Genomic DNA, 27,593 nt, shown 5'->3' with positions numbered 1-27,593 from the left:
ACCAGACCCGCCACGACCACAGCCCAACCCAGCGCTGCCCCTTCCCCTCAGCACCAGCCCACTGGCCGCCCCACTCCACCTCAGCCCCGCCGCAAGCAGGCAAACAATTCCATCCCGCCGGTACAGCCCAAGAGCGCGGCTCTCCCCACCCCACTGCAGTCCCGCACGCAGCTAACCTCAGCACTAACGAAGTGCAGCAAAACCTACACTCTCCAGCCCAGCACAGCTCCACCGCTCCTTTGTGCCGCGGCAGCGGACGGCGAAAAGATGGAGGCGACGCACGGCCCGCCCCGCCCCTCCCAGTCCCGCCCCCCGCCGTCTCCCCGGCGACCAGCCACACCCCGGGCACGAGTGCTTTACCCAATCGGGGCGCGGAGCCGCCCTGATGTCACTTGTCGCCTGCGTGTTCCTCTTCCTTCCGCAGGAGCTACGGGGAACTGGCTGTCGGAGGGGAGGAGACGCTTAAAGAAGAGCTTATTCGGTTGGCTCTTACCGGTGGAAGGGGCGGTGCGGCCGGCGGCAGATAGCGAGCCGGGGCGGGCTGCAAGAGGGGATCAATGGCGGCGCGCTGGGTTGGGCCGCGCTTTTCGCTGTGACTGCTCGGTGGCTGCGGTACGTGCGGGTGGCTGCGGCCCGGGCCCCGGGGGGTGGCGGCGAGATCTGTGGCAGGGCCGGGTCCTTGCGGGCGCGGCAGGAACTGCGGCGGGGCTGGGGCAGTGCGGGCAGAGCGAGGGAGCCGGCCGTGCCCGGGCTGCGGGGCCCTTCGGGTGCAGGGGTGGAGAGGGCCGGGCCCGGGCCTTGCGAGCGCGGTGGGCCGGGTCGCGCCGTGGGGGTAGCCACTTCCGGAGCCAGTGGCGGCGGGAGGAAGGTGGGGAGAGGAGGCTGCGGTGAGGGCTCGGCGGTGGAGGCTGAAGCAGGCTTCGGCGCCACACACCAGGCCTGGGCTGGGGGGGGCTCACCAGCTCCGAGCGGTACCGGCAGCGGCGAGGCCGGATCCCGGTGGTGGGTTTCGGCCTGGGTACACCGTGGTGGGAACAACGCCTCGTCCTGGCTCTGCGGTGCCTCCAAGCTCGGCACGTTGCTCCGGGTTTGATGTGCGGCAGGGTGCAGGAAGCGCCGCCGGCTGTATTGCAATGGTGGGCAGCGGCCCTGCTGTTGAATAAGCTCGGAGGGTGTCGGGAGCTGCACAGGGTTACCCAGCAACGGCTCCAGATCCCTTCCAGCCTTAGCAGTGGCGAGGTTTGTACAGGTTTTGTTCTGTTTTGTTTTGATCCTGGAAACAGTTCACTGGTGCAACGTGAACATTCGTCATTCACCCTGACAGGGTGTCACTCGCTAGAACACAGTCCTAAGTGCAAGTTTGTTTTTTTCCCCCACACCTTTGTGCTCCAACAGGTGGTTGTCAGTTAAGTTGTTATTTGCTGAAATGCATTTGTTCAGGGACTGGTTCCCAGGACCGCAGTGAAAACATCCTAACAGTATGTCAAAACCTTAATCCACTTTAGGTGTCTTAAAATACAATGTCTAAGTGAACCGGCTGATCCAGGAGGCAGATGGTTTGCTGTTGAAGGCTGTAGTCCGAGATGATACTGTGCTCTTGCTGAATCCTTCTTTTCCATTTTTTTTTTTTTTTTTTATGACTTTCTGTCACAATTGCGTTGGAACCTTTTATTTCTTCTTTAAATGGACTGGCTTAGGTGACACACGTGGAGAACCAGGTTATCTTGGTTTTACAGCGCATGAGCAGGAAAGTTGGCTGTGTGTGATTAGGACTTCTAGGGAGATTCAGTTCTCATTTTCTGTATATGTTTCCAGCTTGAACCACCTTCAGAAATGACACTCAAAGTGTGGGTGTTCTGTGCTTTCTGGAAAAGGGACTGGGTGAATTTTTGTTAACTATTAAAAAAGAAAGAAAAAAAAAATTGTCCTTGGCCTGACCTTCCTTTCCCTAACATTTAAGAGGATCCTTTTGTCTTCTCTTAATAATTCCCATCTTAAGAATGCCCCCTCGTGTAACAAATATTTGTCCAGTGCCTTAAGCTGGATGTATTCTGAGATGTTTGTTCGTCATTTGTATTGTAAACAATGCCTTACAAAAGTGCCAGTTTTTGTAGGAACTTTGAGACTCTGCTTCCTGCAGGAGTGGTTCCTGATGGTACAAAGGAGGGGTAAACTGAGTCTTTCCATTACCTGGATTACTGCATCCTTCCCTCTCTGGAAGAGTAAGTGTTCCTGGGTTCTCTTCCAGAGCTGAAATGCAGGCAGCTGATATCCTAAGTGAATAATTCTTGGCAGTGTCTGTAGTCCTTGAGGTGTCTGCTGAAGTTATAACAAGGAAATAAGAAAGTAGAAGAAAATAGCATTAGCATGACTTTAAATGAACAGCTTTAGATTGTGTTTACCTTGTACTTGCCTATACAGGCTTGGCGTAAGAAGCAAAAATAGGCATTAATGCTCCATTCTTGTCGTGGTTTAACCCTATCTGGCAGCGAAGTACCACAAGGCTGCTCACTGACTCTGACTCCCTGCCTGCACCCCAGTGGGCTGGGGAGGAGAACTGGAAAAAAGTAAAACCTGGGGGTTGAGATAAGAACAGTTTAATAATTGATATAAAGTAAAATACAGTAAGGGCGGAGGGGGCAATGAGAGGAGTAAAACCCAAGAAACCCAAGTGATGCCCAATACAATTGCTCAGCACCTTCTGACTGATACCTAGCTGGACCCAAGGAGTGAACAGTCCCTTCCAGGTGACTCCCCCCAGTTTATATACTGGACATGATGTGCTGTGATATGGAATACCCCTTTGGCTAGTTTGGGTTGGGTGTCCTGTCTCTGCTGCTTCCTGGCCTCTTGTGCCCCTCCTCACTGGCAGAATGTGAGACTGAAAAGTCCTTGATCAGGGTGAGTGCTACTGAGCAACAACTAAACCATTGGTGTGTTATCAGCATTGTTTTGAGGCTAAAGTCCAAACACAGCACTGTACCAGCCACTAGGAAGAGAAGTAACTATTCCAGCCAAAACAGGAAAGTTCTATAGCATGGAACTTTCAGGGTAAATATTGAAAGAAGCCACATAAGACTGGCAGAAGCAGTTTGTTTCATCCTGGGCTTACAGCTGTCAAGACTTTGAGTTTCCTTCTTAGGATGACTCCTTGGAGCATCTCCACCCTTTGCCAAGTATTGAAATAGGGACCTGGCCAGTACTCAGTACTAGGATCTGTTGAAGCAGAGAGAAGGAGCTGTGTTCACTTGGTCACAAGGGCTGCTCCTGTTTTCTGTTTCCAGCTCCGTTTTAGCCCAAGGGAGTTCCCTCTCTCATTTACCTCAAGCTCTGTGTAACCCTGACAGACAGCCCCCAGCATCATGTGTCCAAGCCTAGCTTACCCCAGAGCTGCAAAGAGGTGCAGCATGCTTTTGAAGGTTAGAGAGATTGGTTGCTAACTTCTGAAATCTCAGTGTTAACCACTTGTAAATACATGTATCCAAGACACTGGAAACAGGCCAGCTTTCTCAGTAGGTGAAAAGAACTTGGGAAAAGTGAGGGCAGAGTGTCAAATCCTTTCTCCAGAACAGAAAGTTGCAAGAACTGAAATGAAAGGTTTTGAGTGTAGGGGTGGGTTTTAACGTTTTAGGGGGATTTATATGTATATATATATATATATATATTTAAGCGAGGTAAATCAGAAGTGGAGTGGGGAAAAGTCCATTAAAATATGACTTTCAGGAAAGCAGCCTGAGACGTAATTAGGAAAAAAAAGTAAAGAAGGAGTAACAGGTGGTGCTATTGCAGTTATGCAGTGAGTAGGTATCTCAATCAGTGCTTACTGTGTGGTGGTCTTTTGAGAACTGAAATCTCTGCAAGTCCTGCAGGCCTGTTTTTCAGGATGTAGTGTAGTAATGTCTTGTTCACTGACAAGTGAAAACAGGCCTCTGATGTCTTTTGTACTGTTTTTTTAGGACGGGCTGTTCCATAATGGATGGGGCAGGTGGTACTGCTGACCTTGTGATTAACAAGAGGTTTGTGTCTGAATCAGAGCTAGAAGAGCGACGGAAGAGGAGGCAAGAGGAATGGGAAAAGGTCCGAAAACCTGGGGATCCAGAAGGTATGGGATAGATTTTAATTATGGGAAGGTGATCTGAGAATATTTTGCTTTCATGGAAAACAGAAATAAAAGGTAATAGTTTGTATTCTGCAATTTCAGAAGGTTTCTACATAAAAAAACTAAGATCTGTTTGTGATTTAGTATTCCTAAGATATGGTCTCATTTCCCAATTTATTCCTTCCTTTCAGAATGCCCAGAGGAGGCATATGACCCACGTTCCTTGTATGAAAGACTGCAGGAACAGAGAGAAAAAAAGCAGCAGGAGTTTGAGGAGCAGTTTAAATTCAGTAAGCACCAGTAGTTCATATTTTGAAACAAACCCCAGCAAGCTGCGTATATTGTGTGCAACAGCTGTGTACAACATCTGACTGAGGGATGTATCTATTGCTATTGGCTCTTATCTAAAGAGAAGTGAGGAGGATACTGTGAAAGTCCTTTTTAAGGTGGATTCTGATCCATTTTGGTTCTTTGGCTGGAAGCCTTACCCTTAAATGATTGTGTTCTTTAAGCTTCAGTTTGCATAGCTGGATCCAGTCTAGAATTTTTCTTGTATATCTGATGTGACAAAATCATGTTTTATCTTTATCTGTGGGATGATATGAGTTCTGTTAGGTAACGCTCCCAGCCTCTGCAGGTGCTATCAAGTATGGCGCTGATGACCATGACTGCCTTTTCTGTTTTGTACTAGATGCTTTTAGAATTATTCCTGTAGCCAAATTTCTTTGGGAGAAGGTGAGTGGGAGGAACTGACTAACTAAAGATCAGTGTTGGGTTGACTGTGGACCACTAGTTTACATTATCAGATTTCAGCCCAGTTTGGCCACTTGTGACAAAATTTGTCCGCTAATATGCTTGAATTTGCCTTAAAATGTTCATAAAATATTTTTCTATCCATGGGAATTTTGGAAGAGTGGAAAATTATTTTGGTGTGCTGTCATTCCTATCTGTCAGAATTGATAATGGGATGTGGGAAGAGAAACATATTAATGCTGAAGAGTTGTGTTTGCATAAACAGGCAAATTTAGCTACGCTCTAAACTTTTTGTGCAGATAAAAACCGGTACACAGACTAGCAGTTCTTTCTGCTGGGTTATTCAGTATCGCAAGAGTGTCTTCCTTTTCAAAGTAAAGTAATCTTAGTAGACTGTTAACAGCATTTTAAATGAAGAATAATCATAGAACTGTAGACTGGTTTGGATTGGAAGGAGCCTTAAAGCTCATCCAGTAGAACCTCCTACGAAGGGCAGGGGCACCTTCCACTAGAGCAGGTTGCTCCAAGCCCCATCCAGCCTGGCCTTGAACACTGCCAGGGATGGGGCAGCCACAGCTTCTCTGGGTAACCTGTGCCAGGGCCTCACCACCCTCACAGGGAAGAATTTTTTTCCATTCTTTATAATGCAACTTTCAAAATTTTCTTTCTGAATGATCATGTAACTAAAATAAGGAGAAATGGAAGTTATTTCCTGTCTCTCAAATGTAATTTTTATTTTTGGTGGTGAAAAGTGTAAATGACAGATAGGAGCATGAATGCATCAAAGTCGCCAACTATACCTACAGGATTCTTTCCAGCTGGAGAGTTTCCAGTTTACTGAAGCAAACTCTTGATCCAGGTCATTGTTGGTGATGTGACTAAGCAATTCTTGTCCAGGTAGCCACCAGGAAACTGACTGCTGGCAACCTGGATGGGAAAGACTTCTGGTAACTGTCTAAATTGATTGTTACCCTTGCCCAGTTATATTAGATCTGTACTGTCTTCCCTTTGGTTCAGGAAACCTATAAACCAAGTACTGGAATCAAAAGCATCCCTGAGAGGGAGTAACTGAGAGGTAAACCAACTGCTCCCTTTAAGGCAACCACTGCAGAATAACATATCTGGTAACCTGGAGGACAAACTGTACTGTACAGTATTTAGTAGGGAATAATGACTACAGACAGCAAGCCTTGGTCTTTCTAAAAAAGATTTTTTTATTACCTTTCAACTAAATCATTTGATTGAAAGACATCGAACATTTACAGGACAGAAAATTAAAGACCTAGCGTGCACTATCCTTAGGGCAGCTAAGGAATTTATTTTTGTTTGGAAGTTAGGAATTATCCTGGTTCTACTTAAAAAAAAACAAAACCACAGATGTTAATCTCAGAGAAGATACTAATTGTTTGCTCTAAGGAAATGTACTTCCTATTTTGAGGTAAGATTTATGGAGAGAGTTATGTGAGTTTTTTTTCCAGTTATTGATGGCTTAAGAACAGATTCTGAGGAGACAGGCTTAAACTTGGTGCCTGAAACCAAAACAATAAAGATATTGCTTACTGTGGTTATTCCTTGTTTTGTGAAAGCTGTTCCAGATGGCATTCCAGACCTGCAGTGATTGATTTTCCTTAGTTGTATCAGCAAGTCTAATAGCATTTAATGGTTTCCTATGAATTGTGTCTTGTTTTCCTCTGTAGTAATAGTGTTGTGTTCAAACTGTGTTAGTTTGTTGTAGTTCATATGCTTGAAGGTGTAAGAGTTTCAGTTTGTTAACATCCAGTATCATTCACAGGGAAGTATTTTTACTCCTTAATTACAGAATCCAGCAGAATTCAGCTGCTTCCTAAGTGGTTTTATAGCTTATCAACATGCATGCTTTTCCTTTGCTCAGAAAATATGGTAAGAGGCTTAGATGAAGATGAGACGCATTTCCTTGATGAGGTGTCTCGGCAGCAGGAGCTACTAGAAAAGCAACGAAGAGAAGAAGAGCTGAAAGAACTAAACGAATACAGAATATCCTTTACATTAAAATGGCTGGTGGTTGTATAGAGGAGGAGAAGAGATGGGGCAGTAGTTTTATTCTGTGATAGACATTGTTTCTATAGAACTGCGTTAGAGAACCTGTACTGTGATAGACTTTTTAACATTTAATGTTTTCATTGTAACTTGGATCTCCCACTGTAACTTTTGATGATCCTCCCTCCCCCTCAACCCCCACATGTCTTTGGTACTTTTCTTCTCTCCCTCCAAGTTGTTTGGGATTTTGGTTTTGTTTTCCCTGTTATGGAGGGCATGAAATACCATAGCTAAAAAGAGAAAAAGAACATAGAGGAAGATCAGCCTATTACTTCTAATCTTTTTGTTTTGCCTTCTTATTGAAAAGTAAATGTCCTTGTTTGGTTGGTTTTTTTTTAACTGTATATCGGCTGTTTTTAACATTTGCTGTTTGAAATTTAACATTGGCTGTTTGAAATAATGTTTGAATGTCTGTGTTATTTTTTTCTGAAGTCTTAGCTACTTTCTCCCTTGCTAATAACTGCAGGATGAGAAATTACATACGTCTGTGCAGATGTGCTAACTTTCTTCTAGGAAGTCAGTGCCCATGGAGACTCAGCTCCTTTGGGTAATACAGACTTTCAGGCAGTACTAAGAGCAGGATGGCTTGGCTTTGCTGTTAAATGCCAAACTTTCATGAAAATGTGCTAGAAAATTATACAAGATGCTTTTCCTCTCTGAGCATGCCAGTTAGGGGAGGTTGGAATGATTTGAGGATTTCTGTGCTAAGCTAAGTGTTGGGTTTTTGAGGTTTACTGAATCTGTGCAGAACCTGATGGTGTCTTGCCTCCTGATGAAATCCATTGCTTTTAAGTCATCAGTGAGCAAAGCACAAGCTCTCCAGGATGCTTGAGTATAAATGAAAGAATTTTTCGGCACAAGGAGGTAACTAAAAGCAGTCAGCAAGTGAAGCTGAATAGTACCAAAGCAACAAAGATCTGCATTACCTTGTATCTGTTAATGATGTACAAGTTAGAGCATGTGTTCTGAGAAGAGCACCTAAGTTACCTCAGCACTGTGATTATGAAAAAGCAATGATCCTAGAATCCTAAAATGGTTTGAGTTCTAAGGGACCTTAAAGTTCCAAACTCATGCCATGGGCAGGGATACTTTCCACTAGGACAGGTTGCTCCAAGACGCCTCCAACTTGGCAATGCTTGTGCATTTTTTTCACTTGAGAAATATACTGTAGTTGATTGAATGACTTGGAATGTTTTCTTGATTTGCTGGATGGGATGTTCATGTGGGATATATTTAGTTTTGGTGATTGTTGCTTGGAGGTCTGGCTGGTGTGGAGATGTGCCATATAAGATTGTGCTGTGGAAGCAGCTGACAGCTCTAGTTAGGTCACATATATCAGAGGTGAACCGTACCAGCCCAGAAGGAATCTTACATTGTCTTGAATTAGCCACATAACACATGGATCCCTGAATTTACTGAGCAGGGCCTGTTCAAGATGTACATGCCACCTAACCTCAGTCTTTGCAGTCTTAGAAATACTGTTTGGCTTTGTATCTGCAGTCTTGCTGTAAATTGAACTGCAGAACTTATTGCTGATGGAGTGGGCATAGGGAGAATGTTTTATAGCCACCTCATCTCATGAGCAACTGAGGAGTTTTGCTTGTTCCTTTCCATTTGTTGTTTTTTTTTTTTTAAATTCAAGCATTCTATTTCAAGCAACCTCAAGGAAACTTGCAAAATGACTCACCTGTGTTTTGAAAGCTTGGTAGTATGCTTTTGAAACAGAAAAGGCATTTTTATATCTTCAGGTTTTTAGTATTGGTTTATCAGTGATGAAAACCAGTGGATGCTAGGTAAATGTGCTGGATCTATAGGCACTGCTCAAACCAATTGGCTCTTCCAAACCAGTAAGAAGAATGTCAACGCCATGGGTTTGATTATTTGGTCTTTTGCTTGGAATAACACCCAATTTAAGCTACCCAGAGGCATTAACTTCAGGGCAAAAACAACGTAAATGAAATCTAGTATCTTAAAGAATAAACATGCCTTGGAATATTTTAATGCATTCTCAAGCATTAGAAATTCCTATGCATGGATGCATAGGAATTTTACTTCTACTACATGAACAACTAGAGGTTTTTACTTCTTGCCCTATCCAGACCCCACTGGTTTGACAGTGTTTAAAGATTAATTATTTTTTTTTTTAAGCTGTTCAAAAGAAGTGTTCGAGAACAGCATTCTCTTGTCTTAAATCCTGTCCAAATGTAGGAAAAGTCCGACTCCCAAGAAGCAGGCTCTACTGTAGAACAGCTTTTTAAATGCACTTATATTTAGGATCAGGAGGTGTATTTCTAATGTAGACTTCCTGAGAGGGAATGCTTCTTGTTTAGTGTTACATTTGCTAATGGCAGCAGCACATAGAAGATCTCTGTTAAAAATGCATGGTGTTGACTCTGGTAGTTGAGGAGTGTCAGGAGAACACTTCCTGGATAGAAGTGGAAAGCCTGTAGTTTGGTATCATTGGAAAGAAAAGTCCTTGGGTTCCTCAGCCTGGCTTTTGTAGTGCAGTGTTAGAATACAGCAAGGTAATGAACAGACACGTGGAAGCTGATCACTGATGTGTGGAATCATGTATTGCAACATCAAACCATGTTTGACACAATGAGCTTTCAGACTGCTTTTGATAGCCACGGGATGGCACTCCTGTGCAAGCTAAAATAAATCTGAGCAGGGGTTTTGGCTGAGGCAGCTTTCAGTTGAGGTAGGGAGCAATCTAGGTTACTGCTGTATCCTTAGGAAAATTCAATAAGGAATGGCACCTGAATGCTGTTAATTGTAAAGCGATTGGAGTTTTTGAGTGTGTCACTTCAAAGGAAGTTGTAAGGGGTTTTTGATTTGCAGATGTTCAGTGGGGAAAAAAAATTGATGTCAAATATATGGTCCATTTATATGAAATTCACTGTTCAATTTGTCTGCAGTAACTGGGGCACCTGTGTAACTCCAGCTTGTGGTGATGTCTTGTAGAATTGTGGTCAGGTTAGATTTAGGATTATAAACAAATGTCCTTTTAAACTGGCTCGATTTGCCTTTGCTATGTTTGCAGTTTAAAAGTTTTGCAGAAGCTCATTAACAAACAGGATATTGCTTCATCAGGAACAGCTGGACATGAACAGTTGTCAGGGACAGGAGTAGGTCCTGCACAGAAGGAGACCTGTTTGGTATGTGTGCAGTGTGAGTGTGCCTTAATAACAGATCAAGCTCCTCCTTATCCTGTCTGAGAACCTGCTTAAGCTTCTCCACCTCATTATAGGTTTCAGCTGTCCCACCATTCTAACACTGTTTTACATGACTTAAGATTTTCTATGCTGTCACAGTCTTTTTGGTTGAATCTTGAGCCCCATGCACCTTTAGTCAGATGTGCCTCCTTTTGTTTGGGTTTGTTGTTCAAACTGGCAGTAGTAGCCTTGTGGCCCTTAGATGAGCTGAAAAGTTAAAGAAAAAAGTTAAAGTTCAACGAGATAGTTGAACCGTTTTGCTGTGGCCGGCTGATGTCTGCTGGGCTCAGCAAAAGAAGGGTTGGAGGAGTGAAAGTGAGCCCACATATTGCTACTTCTTTTTTTTTTTTTTTTTTTAAGGGTTTAGAGGTTGAAGCAGCAAACTTTAATTACAAATGTGTTGATCCCCATAGAAGGGGGAAGTATTGTGTTGCCTTTTTTTTTCTTCTTCTTTCCCCCATTGGTCCAGTCTGACCTTTTTGCTTTTCTAAGATCTTTAGGAAAAGGGAGGGTGCTGGGTATGTTTATGGGTGCTGGATGTGTCATGTGTTGCACCTTTCTTCCTTCAGAAAAACATTTCGTGATCTGCTGCCTGAACGTCTTTTCAGGGAGAGATGGTATTGATACTGAGAGAGCTCCAAACCCAGAGGATGAAGTCTCTGCTGTCTTGGCTGAAGGTGTCAGCTAAATGTCATTACAAATAAGGTTATTTTGATAGAATATGTGAATGAACTTTAGTTGCTGCTGTCAGCAGAGCTGGCTAAATATATCAAGAGAGGAAGTATCTGTTCTCTCCATTCCTTCCTGGATGATCCTTAACCCTTAGTTCACAGCACTCTCACCAAAGTGGGAGTCAGTATGGACCCAAAGAAGGAAACTGAGAAGAAGTTGCCCATGAAGTCAGTGGAAAACAAGAACAAATTCTCTCAGGCAAAGCTGTTGGCAGGAGCTGTGAAACACAGAAGGTTAGTTTCACACCTCTATAAATTCATGAGGAACAGAACCCAGAAAGCAGTGTAAAGGGAGGCAGGCCAAAACTGCCTTCAGAGAGTGAGCTGTGAACCTTAGCCCTAAAGAAAAAAGGGGGGAGGTAGAAGAAAAGACCAGCCTTGTTTCCATAGGCTCTCCCAAACTGTGGGAAAAACATGAAGCAATTTAAATAGATAAGCATGTGTAAAAGCAAGTGGGTAGGCTCTTCATTCTAGACTGCCAGGGTTGGGCAATCCTCGTTGGGGATCTAGAGGGAATCTACTTTACATCTCTATTTATAGATATCAGTGTCGGCTCACTTATGTGATTTCATTCAGGTTTGCATAATGTATCAGCTGATTTTATCTGTGTTATAATTGCTGCTGGGGGCATCGTGAGGGAGACGGAGGTTACAAGAAAGGAGGTTGGTGTACCAATTTGATCTTGAGGACATCAGGCAAATTTCCCTTGTTCCTCACTGATTAGCACTGATACATCAACACCCTTTCCATACCAGGGAGATGGCAGCTGGGTTTGTGACCTCTTTGCTGTTTTGATCATGGTCTGCAAATGCAGCTGCTGGTGTGCTACAGGTTATGGAAAATTAGGCACATGGGACTAGGCTTATTTTCCACAGATGAATCATCTAATACTTCAGATGATTACTGAGATCTCAAAATTCAGTCAATGTTTTAGTCCCAGAGAATGAGAGATTATTTTAGAAGTTTATCTTGTAGGGTGATGTTTAGCTTCCTGTACAGCAGTAATTGCATGTCTGAAAACTGAAGTAAGCACTTCCACCACCTAATATGTGTGGGATTGGGTAGTTGTTTGGGTTTTCAGAAGGCAGAAAAGAAAAGCCCTGAACTAATAACAAGCAGCCAAAAATGTTTTGGAGTTGGATTTTTTTTTTTAATTTTTTTTTTCCTTTCATGTAACTACTAATACTTAACACTGTAGAATGTAGAGAAAGAGCTGGTATGTGCTTAATGGCACATCTGAAGTCTGCAGGTGGCATCTGTTTGAAGAGAGCAGCTTAACTGACATGTCAGTGCCATCACAGGCTTGCACTGTGTGCAGTGTTCTGTTTTTGTTGTCTTATCTTTTATTGCAAACTGTCCAAAATCAAGTGTAGCATGAGATCAGCATCTGCTCTCTGAGCTTTGTAGTTTCCTGGAAAGGATGTATTGTTATTAAAACCTTCATCTCTACTGCACGCTCTGACAGGACAGCAAAGAGTTAGTGCGTAAGGATGCTCATGCTTCATCACTTTGATTCATCACAGCTGAAGCTGGGAAGCATTTGTTTATGTGAATGGCTTAGGACTGGGAACATGCAAGAGCGGGGAAAAGAAGCTGAGCAGTGACAAGAAAGACCTATAGAAGCTCTGCAGAGTCCAAGTCGAAGTCATGCTCCTTTTCCCAACAGGACCCCTTTCTTTTTTAGGTCAGACACTGCCATTGTGAATTGCTGCAAACCCTTCTGGGCTTCTTACTGGGTGCAAGACTTCCAGATGTTTTTGAACAGGTTCTCTAGGTGCTTGAAGGAGGGGAAGGAAACCCTGGAAGGGAAGAGACATAGGTGTTGCACCAGCAACTGTGGTAGTCATCTGCATGAGCTAGCCTGTGGGCACATGGGGTGGCTGAAGTTCAGGTTGTCATTCTTGATCTCCTTTGAGGTACTTCCAGGTGAATAGGCAGCTCTGGGTTTCTGTGCAAGAGGTCTGACTTCGACTCCCAGAGTCCAAGTGTGTCTGTTTCCCAGGTTAACCTACTTGCAACGTAGGTGTTGGCTCTGTCTAGGATCCTGCATGTTCCCTGAGAAGCCCCAGTTAACAGCAGTTAGAAGTGGTGATGGTCATCAGGGGATCCCACTGGCATTTGTTATAGCATTTGAGGCAAAGATGCAACTTTAACTTCACAGTAATTAAATGGTTACCTTATGAAGAACAAGATACTTTATTTTGTCCACAGTTCAGATGGTGGTAACAGTGTGAAGAGGTTGAAACTAGATACTGATCATGATGAAAAGAATCAAGGTACGTCCTGATTTCTGCATGTGGGAAGCTGGCTGTCTCTCACCTGAACAGCAACTGACTTGGTGTTAAATCTGATAGAGGAATTGCTTGTCTGGTCCTTTATTATGCAAGACAGCACAGGCTGCAGTTGGCATATTCTCTCTTAAAGCAGCAGAAACAGTAACTGTAGGTGCTGACAGCAGCCTTGATAGAAAATAGGGCTGGAGGGAACCTCTACGGATCATCATTCTATCCCCTGTCTAAACCATTCCTGATAGCTGCTCTTAAATCTCCGTAGATAAGAGTTTATTCACCCTCCTTAGGCAGTTTATTCTAATACTTAACTGATACTACCTTTAAGGAGTTCTACCTGATAGCTGATAGGAGTCTTCTTGGCTCCATTTTGAGCCTAATGCTTGCTCTGTCAAGAGGAAATGTGGAGAGCAGATCATTCCCTTCCTGTTCACAGCAGCATTTGATGTATTTGTATATATCCACTATTAGCTATTAATTAGAAGAAAATTGAGTTGCATTTCAGTCTTAGCTGTCAGGGCTGCAGTTGCCCTGCTGTCAAGATACTCTGACACAAATAGGGTGAGCTGCAATTGTGTAATAGCAATCCAAGGTGCTTCCTGAATCTCCGTCTGTTCAGTATACTTTCAGAACACTGGAAATAATTAGTTAGCAGTGGAAGATGAGAGATGTTGACTACAGAATGATGGACTATAGCTTTTTCTTCAACTATGCTGTTACATCACAGAAAAATCCTCAATTACACAAAGCAGGGCTATTTATTCTCATTTAGTGGGTTTGGTACTTGATGAGCATTAAACTGACAGCTTTAGAATGAAAATCTGTAATGCCAGCATAGATCTGGACTTAAATGAGTGATGGGGGGGGGGGGAAATAAAAAATCCCCTGAGACAGCAAGTTCTTCCTGTCAGAATAGCTTCATTGCAACATAAAGCTGCCTTATGCTTTGATTAAATCCTGCAATCATCTACTGCTGTGACAGTAGCAGGTGATTGACATGAGGCTGATTATAAGCCCTTTTCCTGCACTCTCATTTTTGACTTGGGTACTTCTCTTTCAGAAAAACCATCCTGTGTTCCCCTGGGGAGCAGCTCAGCGGGAGGCTCCACAGTCCACTGTCCTTCAGCAGCCGTGTGCATTGGGATCCTACCTGGCCTGGGCGCCTACTCTGGCAGCAGTGACTCCGAGTCCAGCTCAGATAGTGAAGGCACTATTAATTCCACTGGGAAGATCGTGTCTTCTGTCTTCCGTAGCAACAATTTCTTTGATGGTCCATAATGAAATCCTTCCGTGTGTAATGTAGTGCAGTGTATCTTCTAAAGCCCTGATGGATGCTTGATGCATCCTTCTGCCCCAAATATAATCTTTATAGCTAACCTCTCAACTTTAATACACTCAGCTACTCCTAAAATAACTCATAATATTTCCCCACCACCACCTTTCCATTTCTGGGGTGTATACTGAGCCTGTAAGAAGGGCTGCAATCCTAAACCTAGTAACTTAGTGAAGGCCTGCGGGTAGGGAGGAGAAAGTCTTATCTTTAAAATTTTTACAGAAAGAATGAGCTCTGATGATCTAAGAAGTTTACACAAGACTAACAGGCAAAAAATACTCACTTGAAGCAGTGAAGTCTTGTAGAAAGAGCCATGTGTTCTGTTTTAAAATGCTGGTTTTATTCTGTATTAGAGAAATGGGGGAAGAACAAAATTCAAGCAGATGGTGAAGTGTAGATTGCCATGACACTGTAAAGAAGTTTGTGTTACATCATTAAAGATATTCTGAATGCATTTTTTTTTATCTTGGCTTGTGCCATTCATAATTGTTCCCCATTCCATTAATCAATTTCTGCACTACCCAGCCAGCCCCTTCCTCAACCCAACCTCCAGGAGAGGTGCAAGCCAGCCTCATGTGAGTGCAGAGGGTGAGGGGAAGCTCTTGTTCCGAGTGAACTGGTGGGAGCTGCAGTTGACTGTTCTGCTCCAAGGCCATTGCTCCTGCACCTGCATTTGACAAGTCGGTCAGCTTTTATGCAGCAGCATCCTGACCAGCATGAGTCCAGAGTAGGTGCGATTCCCCATTGCAGCCAAATCTCTTTGTGCAGAAGCTGGGAACTCCACATTCCTTTGCAGTCTGTGGGTTTTGAATTTGTTTTGGATTTAAGAAACCTTACTTAGGCATGTTTCTGGGTGCTGTGGACCAAGGAGCCAGGCAGGAGTGAGAAGTACTGGCTGTGGAAGCTGAGGGCCCATCCTTTTAATCTCTGTATGCAAACAGCGTGGGTGGGAGGTCAGTGGGTTGGAACAGCTCAGCTGAGGCACTTGGAGGTGAAAATGCCTTTGTGACAGTCTCACTCACAGCTGTTGTGCTCTTGGTACTGCACTTGGTGTATGTGATGCTGAGAAGACAGCCAATGGGTGCATACTAGTGAGGAGTTACCTGAGTGTGATGCTGAGCAACTGGTAAGAGCAGCTGGGATAAAAGAAGGGAAAGCTGAAGGCCTTTAGTTGGATTGACATCTTAGCTTGAGTGTTGAACTTCCACAGAGGAAACAAGGGGAGTTATGCTCACAGTGAAGCTATCCTTAGCCAAACACCCTTTTTATTTGACAACACTGTTCCACAATCAGATCCTTAAAACACTAATTCCTCCCCTGTTCTTCTGGGTTGCCCATCGCCTCTTGTGTTTGCTCCAGTTGCTCCTACCTCTTCTGTAGCTACTATAATTATGGCACAGCTAGAGCTCTTGCTGCCTCCCTAATCCATTGGTTTTGATGATTTTCATCGTACTTAGCTATGGAGTGGAATGGAAAGGGTGCACCAAAAAATGCCTGTTTCTCGTGAAAATTGAATCTGTAGGAGCCTTGAGCAGTCGGTGTGAGAGATGAAGGTGTCTCCCTGGCATTATTAAGCTGTATGAATAATCTCTATTGAGAGAGTTGGAACAGCCTGGCCTGGCTGTGAACATGCTGGGGTCATTTTCCTGAGTGACATTTCACACAGCTGCTGTGAAAAGGGCTGATTTGGATGTCTTCTTCAGGGGAATTGCCAGTCAGTTGCAGCAGGTGTCATGATGGTGGTCCACAGGGACTGCAGGTGAGATCAGGAGGGGATGTTGACCTTTGCAAAGCCAGGAGATGTAATTCAGTAAAAGCAGGTGTGGGAGCCCCCTGTTTTCCTCTTGTTCCAGAAACAGGAATAAGGCATTTGGGGAACTCACATAAACCTTTGCGTGAGCCGCCTCTGCTGTTCTCATGGCCTGGCCTGTGTCAACAAACTGCAGAGCTGGCGCAGCTCCTTGTTCTGTCAGTTGGTCCCATTTGCCTTCTTGCAGTCAGAAGTCATCTGATAAAATACTTAAGGGCTCTGAGAGGCACGCTGGGGCATGAGGAGTGCAAGGGGTAGAGGATAAATCAGCTGTGGCAGTAACCTTGCCCCAGGGCTGATGTGCTGGAGAAGAGCTGGCTCCAACAATGCCGGCAGTCGGTGGTGGATTTATTATTTAGGAAAAACCATGACTGCATAGTATGTGCTTCACCCCCTCCCCAGGGATAGCTTTGTAAATGGCATGTTGTCTGTGCTAGCTGTTAAAGCTTCACAAAGGTGGGGAAAAAAAAAGTACACTCTACTAGCAGAAGAGCTTGCTGGCTGGTGCAGCTGCATGGGAGGTTCTCCTGTGGAAAGAAAAAAAGAACACATTTTCTTCCAGAGCCACAGACTCCAATATGGAAGCTGAACTGTGCGTACAGCATCATTTTTAAGTGAGCCACCCTTTAAAGGCTGCTTCTCCATTTGAGAAAGAGCAATGCTTGTTGGGCTTTTTCCATTCAAGAGGGCTTTGCAAGGCACATACTTCAAGGAGCAGTCCCACCTCTCCCAAGAGATAGGGTCTCAACCAGTGCCATGCTCAGAGCAGCTGCACCACCAGCTTTGGTTCTGTGCTTTGGTTGAGTTGTGGGCCTCATAGTGTAGCCTGTGTGCTGGTAACTCAGTGGCAGTGGTGGAAACCACACTTTTCCTAGCGGTGGTCAGTGGCAATGAACACAGCCAGTAGCTCACGTGCATGCAGATGAGCTGTAGGCTTCACACAGATGCCAACCTTCCACCCTAGTGCATTTGCTAAGGGGGAGAAGGGAGATCAAGTCTGAGTTTGGAGTGAGGCTGGTGATCCCTGCACTGTATTCAACTTTCTACCTGCCAGCTTCAAAAGCCCTTAATCTAATTAACAACAGCAGCAGCAATTAGCACTGGAGATAGCATGTTGCTGATGAGCAGCCCAAGGGAGCTGCTGGAAAGCAGGATTTCATTATCCAGCCCATCTTCTCCCAGGCAGCAGGGAGCTTTTGTTACTCAGACTTGGAAAAATGTCTAGGGGTAAAGCAGCAGTGAACCATGAAGTTCCCTTTGCCACTTGGTTGTAGGTTCACTGACGTTTGCCCCACACACATGGTGTGTGCACGCTAACTTGCTGCCCTTGGCTCAGGCAGGCACCAAATCTTAGAATCACAGAGTGGTTTGGGTTGGAAGGGACCTTAAAGCTCATCCAGTTCCAACCCCTGCCACAGGCAGGGACACCTTCCACTAGACCAGGTTACTCTAAGCCCCATCCAGCCTGGCCTTGAACACTGCCAGGGATGGGGCAGCCACAGCTTCTCTGGGCAACCTGTGCCAGGGCCTCACCACCCTCACAGGGAAGAACTTCTGCCCAAAATCTCATCTCAGTCTCCCCTTTGTCAGGTTAAAGCCATTCCCCATTGTTCTGTCCCTAAAGGCCCTTGTCCTAAGCCCCTCTCCAGGTTTCTTGTTGGCTTCTTTAAGCACTGGGAGCTGCTCTAAGGTCTCCTGGAGCCTTCTCCAGGCTGAACCAGCCCAGCTCTCTCAGCCTGTCTCCAGAGCAGAGCTGCTCCAGCCCTCACAACATCTCTGTGGCCTCCTCTGGACTCACTCCAACAGCTCCACATCCCTCTTGTGTTGTTGCCCCAGGGCTCGACACAGGACTGCGGGGGGGGTCTCCCCACAGCGCTGTAGAGGGGCAGAATCCCCTCCCTTGACCTGCTGCTCATGTTCTGGGGAGGCAGCCCAACCCAGGGAGGGGGTGGGAGTGGGTTCTGTGCTCAAGCACACACTGAAGCTGGGTCATGGGGAGCTTCTCCTCACTCAAAACCACCAAGTCCTCCTTAGGCCTGCTCTCAATATGAGAGCTGATGGGGGGAGGGTGTGGGGATGTTGCTCTCCCTTGGACATCCATATTCACCTCCACCTCCAGTAAAGCATCTTCCAGCATGTTGCTGTTGGTGGCTTTGGGATATTTCCAGGGCACAGTGAGCAGAACCACTCAGTGCAGTGTGGAGTGGCTGGGGACCAGGACTGCCTTGTCAGGGTGACTCAAACACCCTGCACTGCTGACCTCGTAAGGTGCTCCCAGACCTTCCCATCTAGGAGACCCTTGTTTTAAATGTCCAAGTTTCTTTATTAACCTGAGTATAACAAATATAACATGTACACAGTATAAAAATGAATGCAGAGAGTGACAGATGTACAGGTACAATACAGATACATGAACTATACAATGACCAGTTCATTGAATGACAATAATATATTAAGCATTTCATTACTTGGAAAAAGCAAGTTTTGATTGTAAAAATTGTATCCTGTTCCACTGAAATGATACAAAGTACATTCAATACTGAAAAGTGACACAACAGAGTGGGATGAGGGCATGGCCGGGCTGCTCAATGTCACCTCAGGTTGGGACTGTACAAAATGAATCCAGATGTTTCTCTGACATGAGTTTTACGAACTTAGCAACTAAATTAAAAATTACAAAGTGTTTTGGGGGGGTATTTTTCTCTTAAAAGCATGTGGAACATGCATTTCCAGTAGGACCAACGGACTTCGGCAACATGCAGGGGGCGCAGCCTTGCAGAGCTCTATGCCTGCTCCGAGTTGATGGGTGGCAAGTTTTGGTGCTTGAAGTACTGCACGACTTGCTGGGGCAGCTCTGCCAGCACAGCTTTGGCCAGGGTCTCCTTGGGGGCCTGCAGGCAAAAGGGAGCAAACACCATTGTAAGAACAGCCATGGGGACTGCCTGAGCAAATGTGGCTGAGCTGTCCCTGACTCCAGAGTGTGGCACTTCATTTAATGCCCCCTCAAGTCTACTGGCAGCCAGCATTTTATACACCTCTGAAGATGACATTCTATACTACACCTTCCCTCCAGGAGGTAATTCAGTGGTAGGAAGGAATAAAACATCCTGGTTAAGTTAGAAACAAACTGGTATTGAGTATTTCCAGGTGAAATGGAAAAACACTGATTAGGTGCAAAAAGAGTGAAGATAAATATGGGCTGATGTTATGCACCCTCTGGCAATCCTGTGCCAGCAACAGCATCTGACCCAGGGCTGACTCCCAGCTGATCATGATGGGCAGGCAATAGCATCTCATTTTGACTTTTTTTTTCCTCCTTGATCAGCTTTTTTTCCAAAACACAAGGCTGGCCTGGGCCACCATCCCATAGAGGTTACCCATGCAGGGCCAGTGCCAGCATCACCCCTTTCCACAGGCGCTGGGAGAGGATGGGGGGGAGTAGGAGCTCACCCCAGCATTAAGCCCTCAGCACATGGCACATGATGGGTGCAGAAGAGGCCTGGGTGGGAGACACCAACATAGGACCATGGTGAGGGACATGAGCCCAGCATTGGCCTGGCTTGCTGTGGGAAACCTGCTGCAGTGAACTGGTTTTTGGTCTGACCTGCCTGGCAATGACAGGGGTGGCGGTGATGGGGGAATGCTCAGGTGGAGCACGCTATGGATATACAGATCACTGTTGCCCCTGCCTGTGCTTGCCTGCAGCACTGATTTATATGGTCCACACCAGAGCAGCACTGGAGGGATATGGAATCCAGGGCCAAGGTAAGGTGGGCTCTTCCCTCTCTCTGCCTCTCCAGGGGTTGCTCCACTTCCAGGGTCATTTCCAGGCTTGAGACCCCATTCCTGCCTGCAGTTACCTGCCGCTGCCCACACTCACGTTGCGAAAATCCCGGAAGGGCACAAACTGGACAATGTCGCGCACAGCCTCCTCGCCGGTGTGGGAGCGCAGCACCCGGCTGTCCCCATCCAGAAACTCCATGGCAGCAAAGTCAGCGTTGCCGACCCCCACGATGATGATGGACATGGGCAGCTTGGATGCCTGCACCACGGCGTGTCTCGTCTCATCCATGTCGCTGATCACCCCGTCCGTGATGATGAGGAGGATGAAGTACTGCTGCAAAGGGGAGGGCAGAGGGTCAAACTCAGTGGGATGCAGGTGCACCTTCACACTGAAGCCAGAGCCCATGGAGTGTGAGCACACAGGATACTTCATACATGGGGGGAAGCAGGTTCTCTGGGGATTTAGAATCACAGAATCATAGAAGGTTCTCTGGGCAACCTGTGCCAGGGCCTCACCACCTTCACAGGGAAGAACTTCTGCCCAAGATCTCATCTCAGTCTCCCCTCTGTCAGGTTAAAGCCATTCCCCATTGCCGTGTCCCTGCAGGCCCTTGTCCAAAGCCCCTCTCCAGCTTTCCTGTAGCCTTTTCATGCAGTGGGAGCTGCTCTAAGAAGAGAGCTGCTCTCCCGGAGCCTTCTCTTCTCCAGGCTGAACCAGCCCAGCTCTCTCAGCCTGTCTCCAGAGCAGAGCTGCTCCAGCCCTCAGAGCACCCTGTGTCCTCCTCTGGGCTCACTCCAACAGCTCCACATCCCTCTTACGTTGTTGACTCAGAACTGGACACAGGACTGCAGGGGGGGTCTCCCCACAGCACAGTAGAGAGGCAGAATCCCCTCCCTTGACCTGCTGCTCACGCTCTGGGGATGCAGCCCAGCACACAAGGAAGTTCTGGGCTCAAGCACACACTGAAACCAGGTTATGGGGAGCTTCTAATTGACCAACAGTGCCAAGTCCTTCTTCTCAGGGCTGCCCCTTCCAGTCTCTGCCCAGCTTGTGTTTGTACTGGCAATTGACCTGACCCAGGAGCAGGATCTTATACCTGTCTTTGAACTATGAGGTTTGGTTTGGGAGCACAAGGTTTACTGCTCCTCAGGGCAGCCACCATCACCCCGCGTAGCAGCTCCCAGACATTTCAGGTATTCGCCCCGTTTTTGAAAGATCAAGCCAACAACAAGCCAACTTCCACCCCAAAATGTTTTGCTGATTTACTAATTGAATGTACTTAATGACGGAAGAAAAAGGCTAATCTGTGCAGACCTTCTGTGTCACAGCCAGGAGAAGTTTGAGCGTGGGGCAAAAAGCTCAGGTTACGGGGTCCTCATCGACATGTTGCACAGATGGGGAGCATCCCCTGAATCCCAGCCCAGTACCTCATACAAAGCTATAGGTCTTACAGGTATGAGGGAGGATGCAGAGGGTGGAACGGGCCGGGGGGGGGGATGCCACAGCAGCGGCATTTGCACCACTCCCCAGGGTGAAAGGAGAGTGGTTGAGGCCGGTCCTGCAGAGCAGGCAGAGGATGGGCAGATGGACAAATGGAGCATCCTGCTGGACTCAGCAAAACAATTCTGGGGAATGGGGACCTCCAAAAAGCCTATCTCCTCTGCCTCTGGGGAAACGGTTCAATTTTTGCATGTTTGTCCTGGGTTCAGCAGTAGCAGTCATTTTTCCCCTTCTTGGTAGCTGGTGGAGTGCAGTGTTTTGACTTTCAGCTTGGGAACAGAGCTGATAGTGATGTTTAGGTTTGGCCAAGGACTTTGTGAGCCTCATGCTCTGCCAGGGAGGAGGGGAAGCCAGGAGGAAGCAGAGACAGGACACCTGACCCAAACTGACCAAAGAGGTATTCCATACCACAGCACGTCATGCCCAGGATGTAACTGGGAGTTAGCCGGAAGGGCTGGGAGACTGCAGGGTTGGAGGAGGTATCGGTCAGAGCTTGATCGGGCTGGGGGGGCAAGTTATCGGTCGGCTGGTGGTGAGATGATGTATTCTCTTCCCTTGTTATTTCCTTTATCATTATTATCATTGGTGGTAGCAGTAGTGATCTGTGTTATACCTTAGTTACTAAACTGTTCTTATCTCAACCCGTGGGAGTTGCATTCATTTCGATTCTCCTCTCCGTCCCTCCGAGAGCAGGGGGAGGGCAAGAAAAGGGGGGGAAGTGAGAGAACGAGTTACCTGACTGGGTTTAAACCACGACAATGTTACACATCTTGATTGTGCTGGAGAAATGACAAAAACAAGCACTTAAGCGCATTAAAGCCCTTTGTTCCTCTCCTCATTCTTTCCATTTCCTCTGAAAACCACTAGTGCAGCCATCCCAGAAAAGCCCATTTTCCTGGTCTTCCTCCAGCCCACATCTGAAACCTTCCCTTAAGCATCATCTTGCCTCAACACTCTTCAGTGCTACACTCCCAAGTACAAAGAAGGCTGGGTTGAGCTTAAACATAACCCAAGAATGTGGGCAAGGAGATTTTCCCAAGCAGACAGATAGCCCATTCCCAACCCCTTTGATTTATTAGCTCTGCCTACGAAGCACCCTCAGGGTTTACTTTTGCCCTAAATCCAGACTTTTCAGAGCAAATTAGGGGAAGATGTAGGTCTAAAGAGCAGGACCCTGTCATCCAAGCCTGGAGGGTAAGACCGGGAGACGACCTGCATTCTCTTCAATGTGGCCAGGACAAGTGACTGCAGCCTGACCCTCTCTAGGAACCAGTACAGGAAGAAGAATAGAATCTTGTGGAGGGCAGCTGATAACAGAAACACCTTTAAGCTGATTCTCCCTGGCCTCTATGTGTGATCAAAAAGAGGAAACCCAGAAAGGAGTATTTCCCTTTGTTCCCTTTTTAATGCAAAATCCGTAATGGGATCAGAGAAAAATGCTGGGAAGTCTGCCAGAAAAGAGGGGACAACAGAGTTTATCCAATGTGTATCACAACATATTTCAGAGGCCAAGTGGGATAAGAGCTGATGATGAGGGTTGGCCACAGCTCACAGCCAGGTACCACCTTGAGCTTCTGCGGCTTGGAACAGGCTGCTAAAGACATGAATAATGAGGCTCACGTGTGAGCAGGACTTGAAGGGATTAAGCAGCATTAAACAGCATGCAGTAAGAAAAGAGGAGGTTTGAATGCAGTGACCCTGCTGGAAAGGTATTTTAATTCCTGGGAGTTTATTAATCCTTCCCTGAGAGTGAAATTGTGTGTAATCCCTCTGCCTCTCCCCCCCAACACTGACATGTTTTAGTACTGCCATCCCTTATGAGCAGACAGCTCCTGTGTTTGTGATGTGTGTTGCCATGGTAAAACGACAAGGTTCTTTGGTTCTATTTGAAGTGCTGGGAACAAGCAAGAGTGGAAAGAAGAGGAAGGCAGGTCTCGGCAGCCACCGTAGCCAGCAGCATCAGGGGGTCTTTGCTGCACGTGTTGAAGATGAGACCGAAGAGAAGACGACCCCAGGGGAGTTACTCATCAGTAACACTTTGTGCTTCCATAAAACCCTAAGGAGTCACCGGAGGCTTGCCTCTGCTGGCACTACCAGTGCCTGTTATTTAAAATCTCCCTTGATCAAACTATTAGTGCCAGCGGAGGGGTGCAATTTGCATACGATTAGTGCCTTTGCTCAGCACGGAGCCCGTGGGCTTCTCCCTCCCCCACTGATGCCAAGACAGGCAACAAAAAAACCCAAAAGCGACATGGATTTTTGCTGAATTAAACCAAATTCAGTATTTCCTTGTGCCCGCAGCTGGGAAGAGTAACAGAGTTCAAGAGAAGGCTAGAAAATATCCTCTTGGAAAATATCCAAGAGGAGGTTTCAGGTGTGATCCAGCTCTGTTCCAGGCAGGAATCAGAGAAGCTTCTACCCTGAGGCAGCTCCTGCCACACACATGCTGATGCTCAAGCTGAGCTGCTTTTGGCCATCTAAACCCAGGGACCAGACTTGGTGTCCTTCATAGGCAGCCTGCTGCCACAGAGACCCAAGTAAGCTTCATCTTACTGTCTTCATAGAATCATAGACTCACAGAATGTTTTGGGCTGACAGGGACGTTAAAGCTCATCCAGTTCCAACCGCCTGCCATGGGCAGGGACACCTTCCACTAGACCAGGTTGCTCCAAGCCCCGTCCACCCTGGTCTTGAACACTGCCAGAGATGGGGCAGCCACAGCTTCTCTGGGCAACCTGTGCCAGGGCCTCAGCATCCTCACAGGGAAGAACTTCTGCCTAAGATCTCATCTCAGTCTCCCCTCTGTCAGGTTAAAGCCATTCTCCCTCATCCTGTCCCTACAGGCCCTTGTCCAAAGCCCCTCTTTTGTATCCCCTTTAGGCACTGGAGCTGCTCTAAGGTCTCCCTTTAAGGAGCCTTCTCTTCTCCAGGCTGAACCAGCCCAGCTCTCTCAGCCTGTCTCCAGAGCAGAGCTGCTCCAGCCCTTGCAGCATCTTTGTACCCCTAAGAGGACACCCCAGCCACCTCCAGCAAGGCTGGACCACCGGCTGCAGCTCCCAGCACACAAGGGCATCCCAGCACCCCTTCACCACCAGCTTGCTCCTCCAATACCAGGCTGGTTCTGGCTCCCACGTGACCCAGCATGACTGAGCATGGCTGCACAGGGCCCCAGGGCTGACTAGAAGATTTTTGATATACAGATGTGAATGCTCAGATGGACTTATTAACAGGGAGTTCCAGGACTGCTGTGAGGCTGGAGAGCCTGGAAAAACCTCAAGCCTGGCCCTGAGCCCACTACCACTTGTCCAAGTGGCGTAAAAAAGCAAGGATCAAATTGAGCCTCCCTGTGGTTTTCAGCAATTCCCCCTTAAATATAAAAAACTCTTCAAAGGGGAGTAGCAGAAAGGTTTTCTGGTTTGAATTTGGCCATCAGCCATGTCAGAAGCATCATGGTTTACACCATGGCTCAGGCTTGCTCACTCCCGTTGTTTGCAGGGCTGGACGTGCACCCCCAGAGAGATCTTCCTCCAGCTATTTGTTGTCCAAGGAAAATAAGCCAAAGGTTTGAAGTCATGCTCAGCCTCTTCCCTGTGGCTCATGTTTTCCATATGTGCCAGGGCAGCAGCATCACCATTCTTGTGCCAGGCTCACCCCCCAGCCCTGACTGTCTGGTCCATCCTGCACCAGGACAGTCCTGCAGCATTCAGGAGCTGTTTTGAAAGGAAGAACCATGCTCCTGAGGACTATTAGTCCATCCATAAGTACAGAGGATGTCTCTTTAGAACAAAGCCCCTTGGAGCTCAGAAGATGTTTTAAGAAAAAAATTAGGAAAGAACAAAGCTGTCCTTCCTGTTTCCTGCCATGTACTGCCCAGCACATGGCAGGGACTCCTGAGCCTGAGCTCACACTGGTGCAGTGGTGAATAGTCTGCCACAAATACAGCCTTTCCCTCTTTGAACCATCACAGTCCTCAAGCTCCTCTGAGGTGCCCTTCCCAGGACAGTCTCATGTCCCTGACTCCACTCCATACTGACCTGTTCAATACCCATCACTCAGCCATTCCAGGGGGGGCTTGCAGCCCTTCCCTGTCAGAATTAGGGAGAAATCAATCACTTTTTCACCATTCCTGAAAGATATGAAAGGCTTTGCATTGCCCTGCCCAAAGCCATGGGGATTGCCATTGCCTTATGGGATCTGACAGACTTACAGATGCAGCTTCTTGTTGGGTGGCCTGAGACGCAAAGCGAGCCACGTGGTTGACGATAGGGGAGAAGTTGGTGGGTCCATAGAAGCGGATGTGGGGCAGACAGGCCGAGTATGCTTGGACAATGCCCTCCACACCTTCAGGGAAAGCAGAAAAACCAAGCATTACAGCTCAGCACAGTTCAGGCCCACCACAAGTCCAATTAGGCTTCATGAGCTAATACTGTCATGGGAGCTGAAGTCAGACCTATTCCCCTCCTGCCCATCCAGATCCACAGGTTTTATCCACTTCAACTCAAATTTCCTAATATCAGGGCTTTGCTTCTTAGTTACTTTGTAGTAGGTCCTCAGACCTTCTGAGTTCTGAGGTAAGAGTGTTCTCATGGTGCCTACAGCCAAAGAAAGCTTTCCTTGGGGTTCCACAGAAATCAGCATCAGACAAAGAGGAATAGCAAACAGAAAAGCAACTCCTGGTCTCTGAGCAGAGCCAAAACCCAGACAGATGTGGGGCTGAGGTTGTGGAGAGAGGCAAAACAATCCCGCAAGCACCCTCTGAGCTCCCAGACTGTGTTGGGAGCAGAGGGCAGAGACCCTTTTGTTTCTGCCACACCAGAACAAGGTAAATGGCTGCTCTCCTGGAAGGATGCATAGTGTGTAGTTCAGAAATGACCAATTCCACAATTAACCAGCTGACAGCCAGTCCTTTGGGAAGGACCTGACACAGCTAAGAGTTGCACGTGTCTTCTGCATCCCATAATTCCTGCAACAAATCACATCCAGTGAATTCTTTACAGCTACTGGAGAGGAGCTGAACAAAGCCAAGGCAGCAGAAGAGCAGATGTTCACAGCCAGCTTCCATGAACTGGCGAGCCAGCAAGGTTTGGGGGCTGCCTGAGCCCCCATTTTGTTGGGGTAGGTCAAACCAGATGACTTTAGGAGTCCATGGTGGCCCCTAACCACTTAGGATCTGAGCAGTTCTTCAGCCATGACTGAGACTAGCCCCCAGTTGCTAAATGAAGCATTAGGTTTGAATTCCCCATCTGCTAAAAATGCCTAGTTTCTTGCAGGCTTGCTGGAGGAGAAGACGGCTGGTAGAACACAACAGACATCATAATGAAGGATGATTTTATGCTGCCTGAACCCAGTTGCATTTTACGCTGAGCATTCCTACACACCTCCAAATTTTCTCTGCTTTCCTCTGAGCACACCCTTAGTATGTGCTCTGCTTCACTGTCAATTCCTGTCTGAATGCACCTTGAAAAATGTCCAAGGTGTTACAAAGAAATGCAAATGCAGAAGGAAAGACAGAAGACACTGAAGGTATCTAAGGATTTTTAAAGATGCTTACCTGAACAGAATGGGTTTGTGGGATTGAAGTTAATGGCAAATTCATGGGATACCTGTGGAGAAGAAAAGGCCTAAATTAACATGGAGTGAAGAGCAGGTTGCTCACTATCAGTTTAGGTGGTGCTGCAAAGCTGGTTTGGGCCTAGTGCTTCCTTGGGGCAGGACCCCATGGTCACAGATGTTACAGTCCATCTTTCTGGGTCAGTAACACTTAGAGCCCTTTGCCACCCAAGCAGGAAGTAGCAGCAAATATGAATGTGGTCAGGGTTGATCAGTGTTTGAGGATGAACTGGTTCCTTAATCCCCCCATCAGGAGCCACCTGAAATTATTACATCATGCATTCTTCTACAGCTATCAAAGCAGGTTTGCCCATGTGGCTTCCTACTGGCTGCCTAGAGGGAAAACATGCAGAAGGGATGTTCTCAGCCAGCTGGGCCTTCTCACCAATCACTA

General features: G+C 46.7%; 2 protein-coding genes across 10 annotated transcripts in view; one reads left to right on the top strand and one right to left on the bottom strand.

Moving 5' to 3' along the window:
• The first annotated feature begins 461 nt into the window (after positions 1-461).
• Positions 462-14,949, top strand: PSME3IP1 (proteasome activator subunit 3 interacting protein 1). 4 transcript variants are annotated; one of them, XM_062621311.1, is made up of 7 exons: positions 465-612; positions 3,957-4,102; positions 4,291-4,389; positions 6,744-6,870; positions 10,980-11,108; positions 13,086-13,150; positions 14,223-14,949. In XM_062621311.1, exons 2-7 carry the CDS (start codon positions 3,973-3,975, stop codon positions 14,438-14,440), a joined length of 768 nt encoding a protein of 255 aa, XP_062477295.1. In that variant the 5' UTR covers positions 465-612; positions 3,957-3,972; the 3' UTR covers positions 14,441-14,949. The 4 variants fall into 4 exon arrangements, with proteins under 4 accessions (XP_062477296.1, XP_062477295.1, XP_062477293.1 ...); XM_062621309.1 differs by having other exon boundaries at positions 13,086-13,154; positions 14,212-14,949; XM_062621310.1 differs by lacking the exon at positions 465-612 and adding an exon at positions 2,165-2,222 and having other exon boundaries at positions 13,086-13,154; positions 14,212-14,949.
• Positions 14,950-18,604: 3,655 nt separating this feature from the next.
• CPNE2 (copine 2) overlaps positions 18,605-27,593 on the bottom strand; it is a 52,866-nt gene continuing 43,877 nt past the window's right edge. For all 6 annotated transcript variants that reach the window (XM_062621297.1, XM_062621298.1, XM_062621302.1 and 3 more), the window contains exons 13-16: positions 27,141-27,192; positions 25,797-25,930; positions 20,186-20,422; positions 18,605-19,196 (exon numbers count right to left, since the gene is read on the bottom strand). In XM_062621297.1, the coding sequence (XP_062477281.1) occupies positions 19,089-19,196; positions 20,186-20,422; positions 25,797-25,930; positions 27,141-27,192 (531 nt within the window). In that variant the 3' untranslated portion in view covers positions 18,605-19,088. The remainder of the gene's footprint in view (positions 19,197-20,185; positions 20,423-25,796; positions 25,931-27,140; positions 27,193-27,593) is intronic.

This window comes from Pezoporus occidentalis, unplaced genomic scaffold (genome assembly GCF_034315485.1).
Source record: "Pezoporus occidentalis ecotype Australia unplaced genomic scaffold, CSIRO_AGI_Poc_V1 ctg229, whole genome shotgun sequence".
Lineage (NCBI taxonomy): Eukaryota > Metazoa > Chordata > Aves > Psittaciformes > Psittacidae > Pezoporus > Pezoporus occidentalis.
Note: the sequence above shows the minus strand (reverse complement) of the source record. Positions and strands in the feature narration are given on the sequence as shown.

Bases quoted from the DNA above. Each gene is read 5' to 3' on its own strand.
- PSME3IP1 (XM_062621309.1), top strand. From the start codon at position 3,973: ATGGATGGGGCAGGTGGTACTGCTGACCTTGTGATTAACAAGAGGTTT. The intron at 4,390-6,743 runs GTAAGCACCAGT...TCCTTTGCTCAG, and splicing joins TGAGGAGCAGTTTAAATTCA to AAAATATGGTAAGAGGCTTA. The intron at 13,155-14,211 runs GTCCTGATTTCT...TGACTTGGGTAC, and splicing joins GATGAAAAGAATCAAGGTAC to TTCTCTTTCAGAAAAACCAT.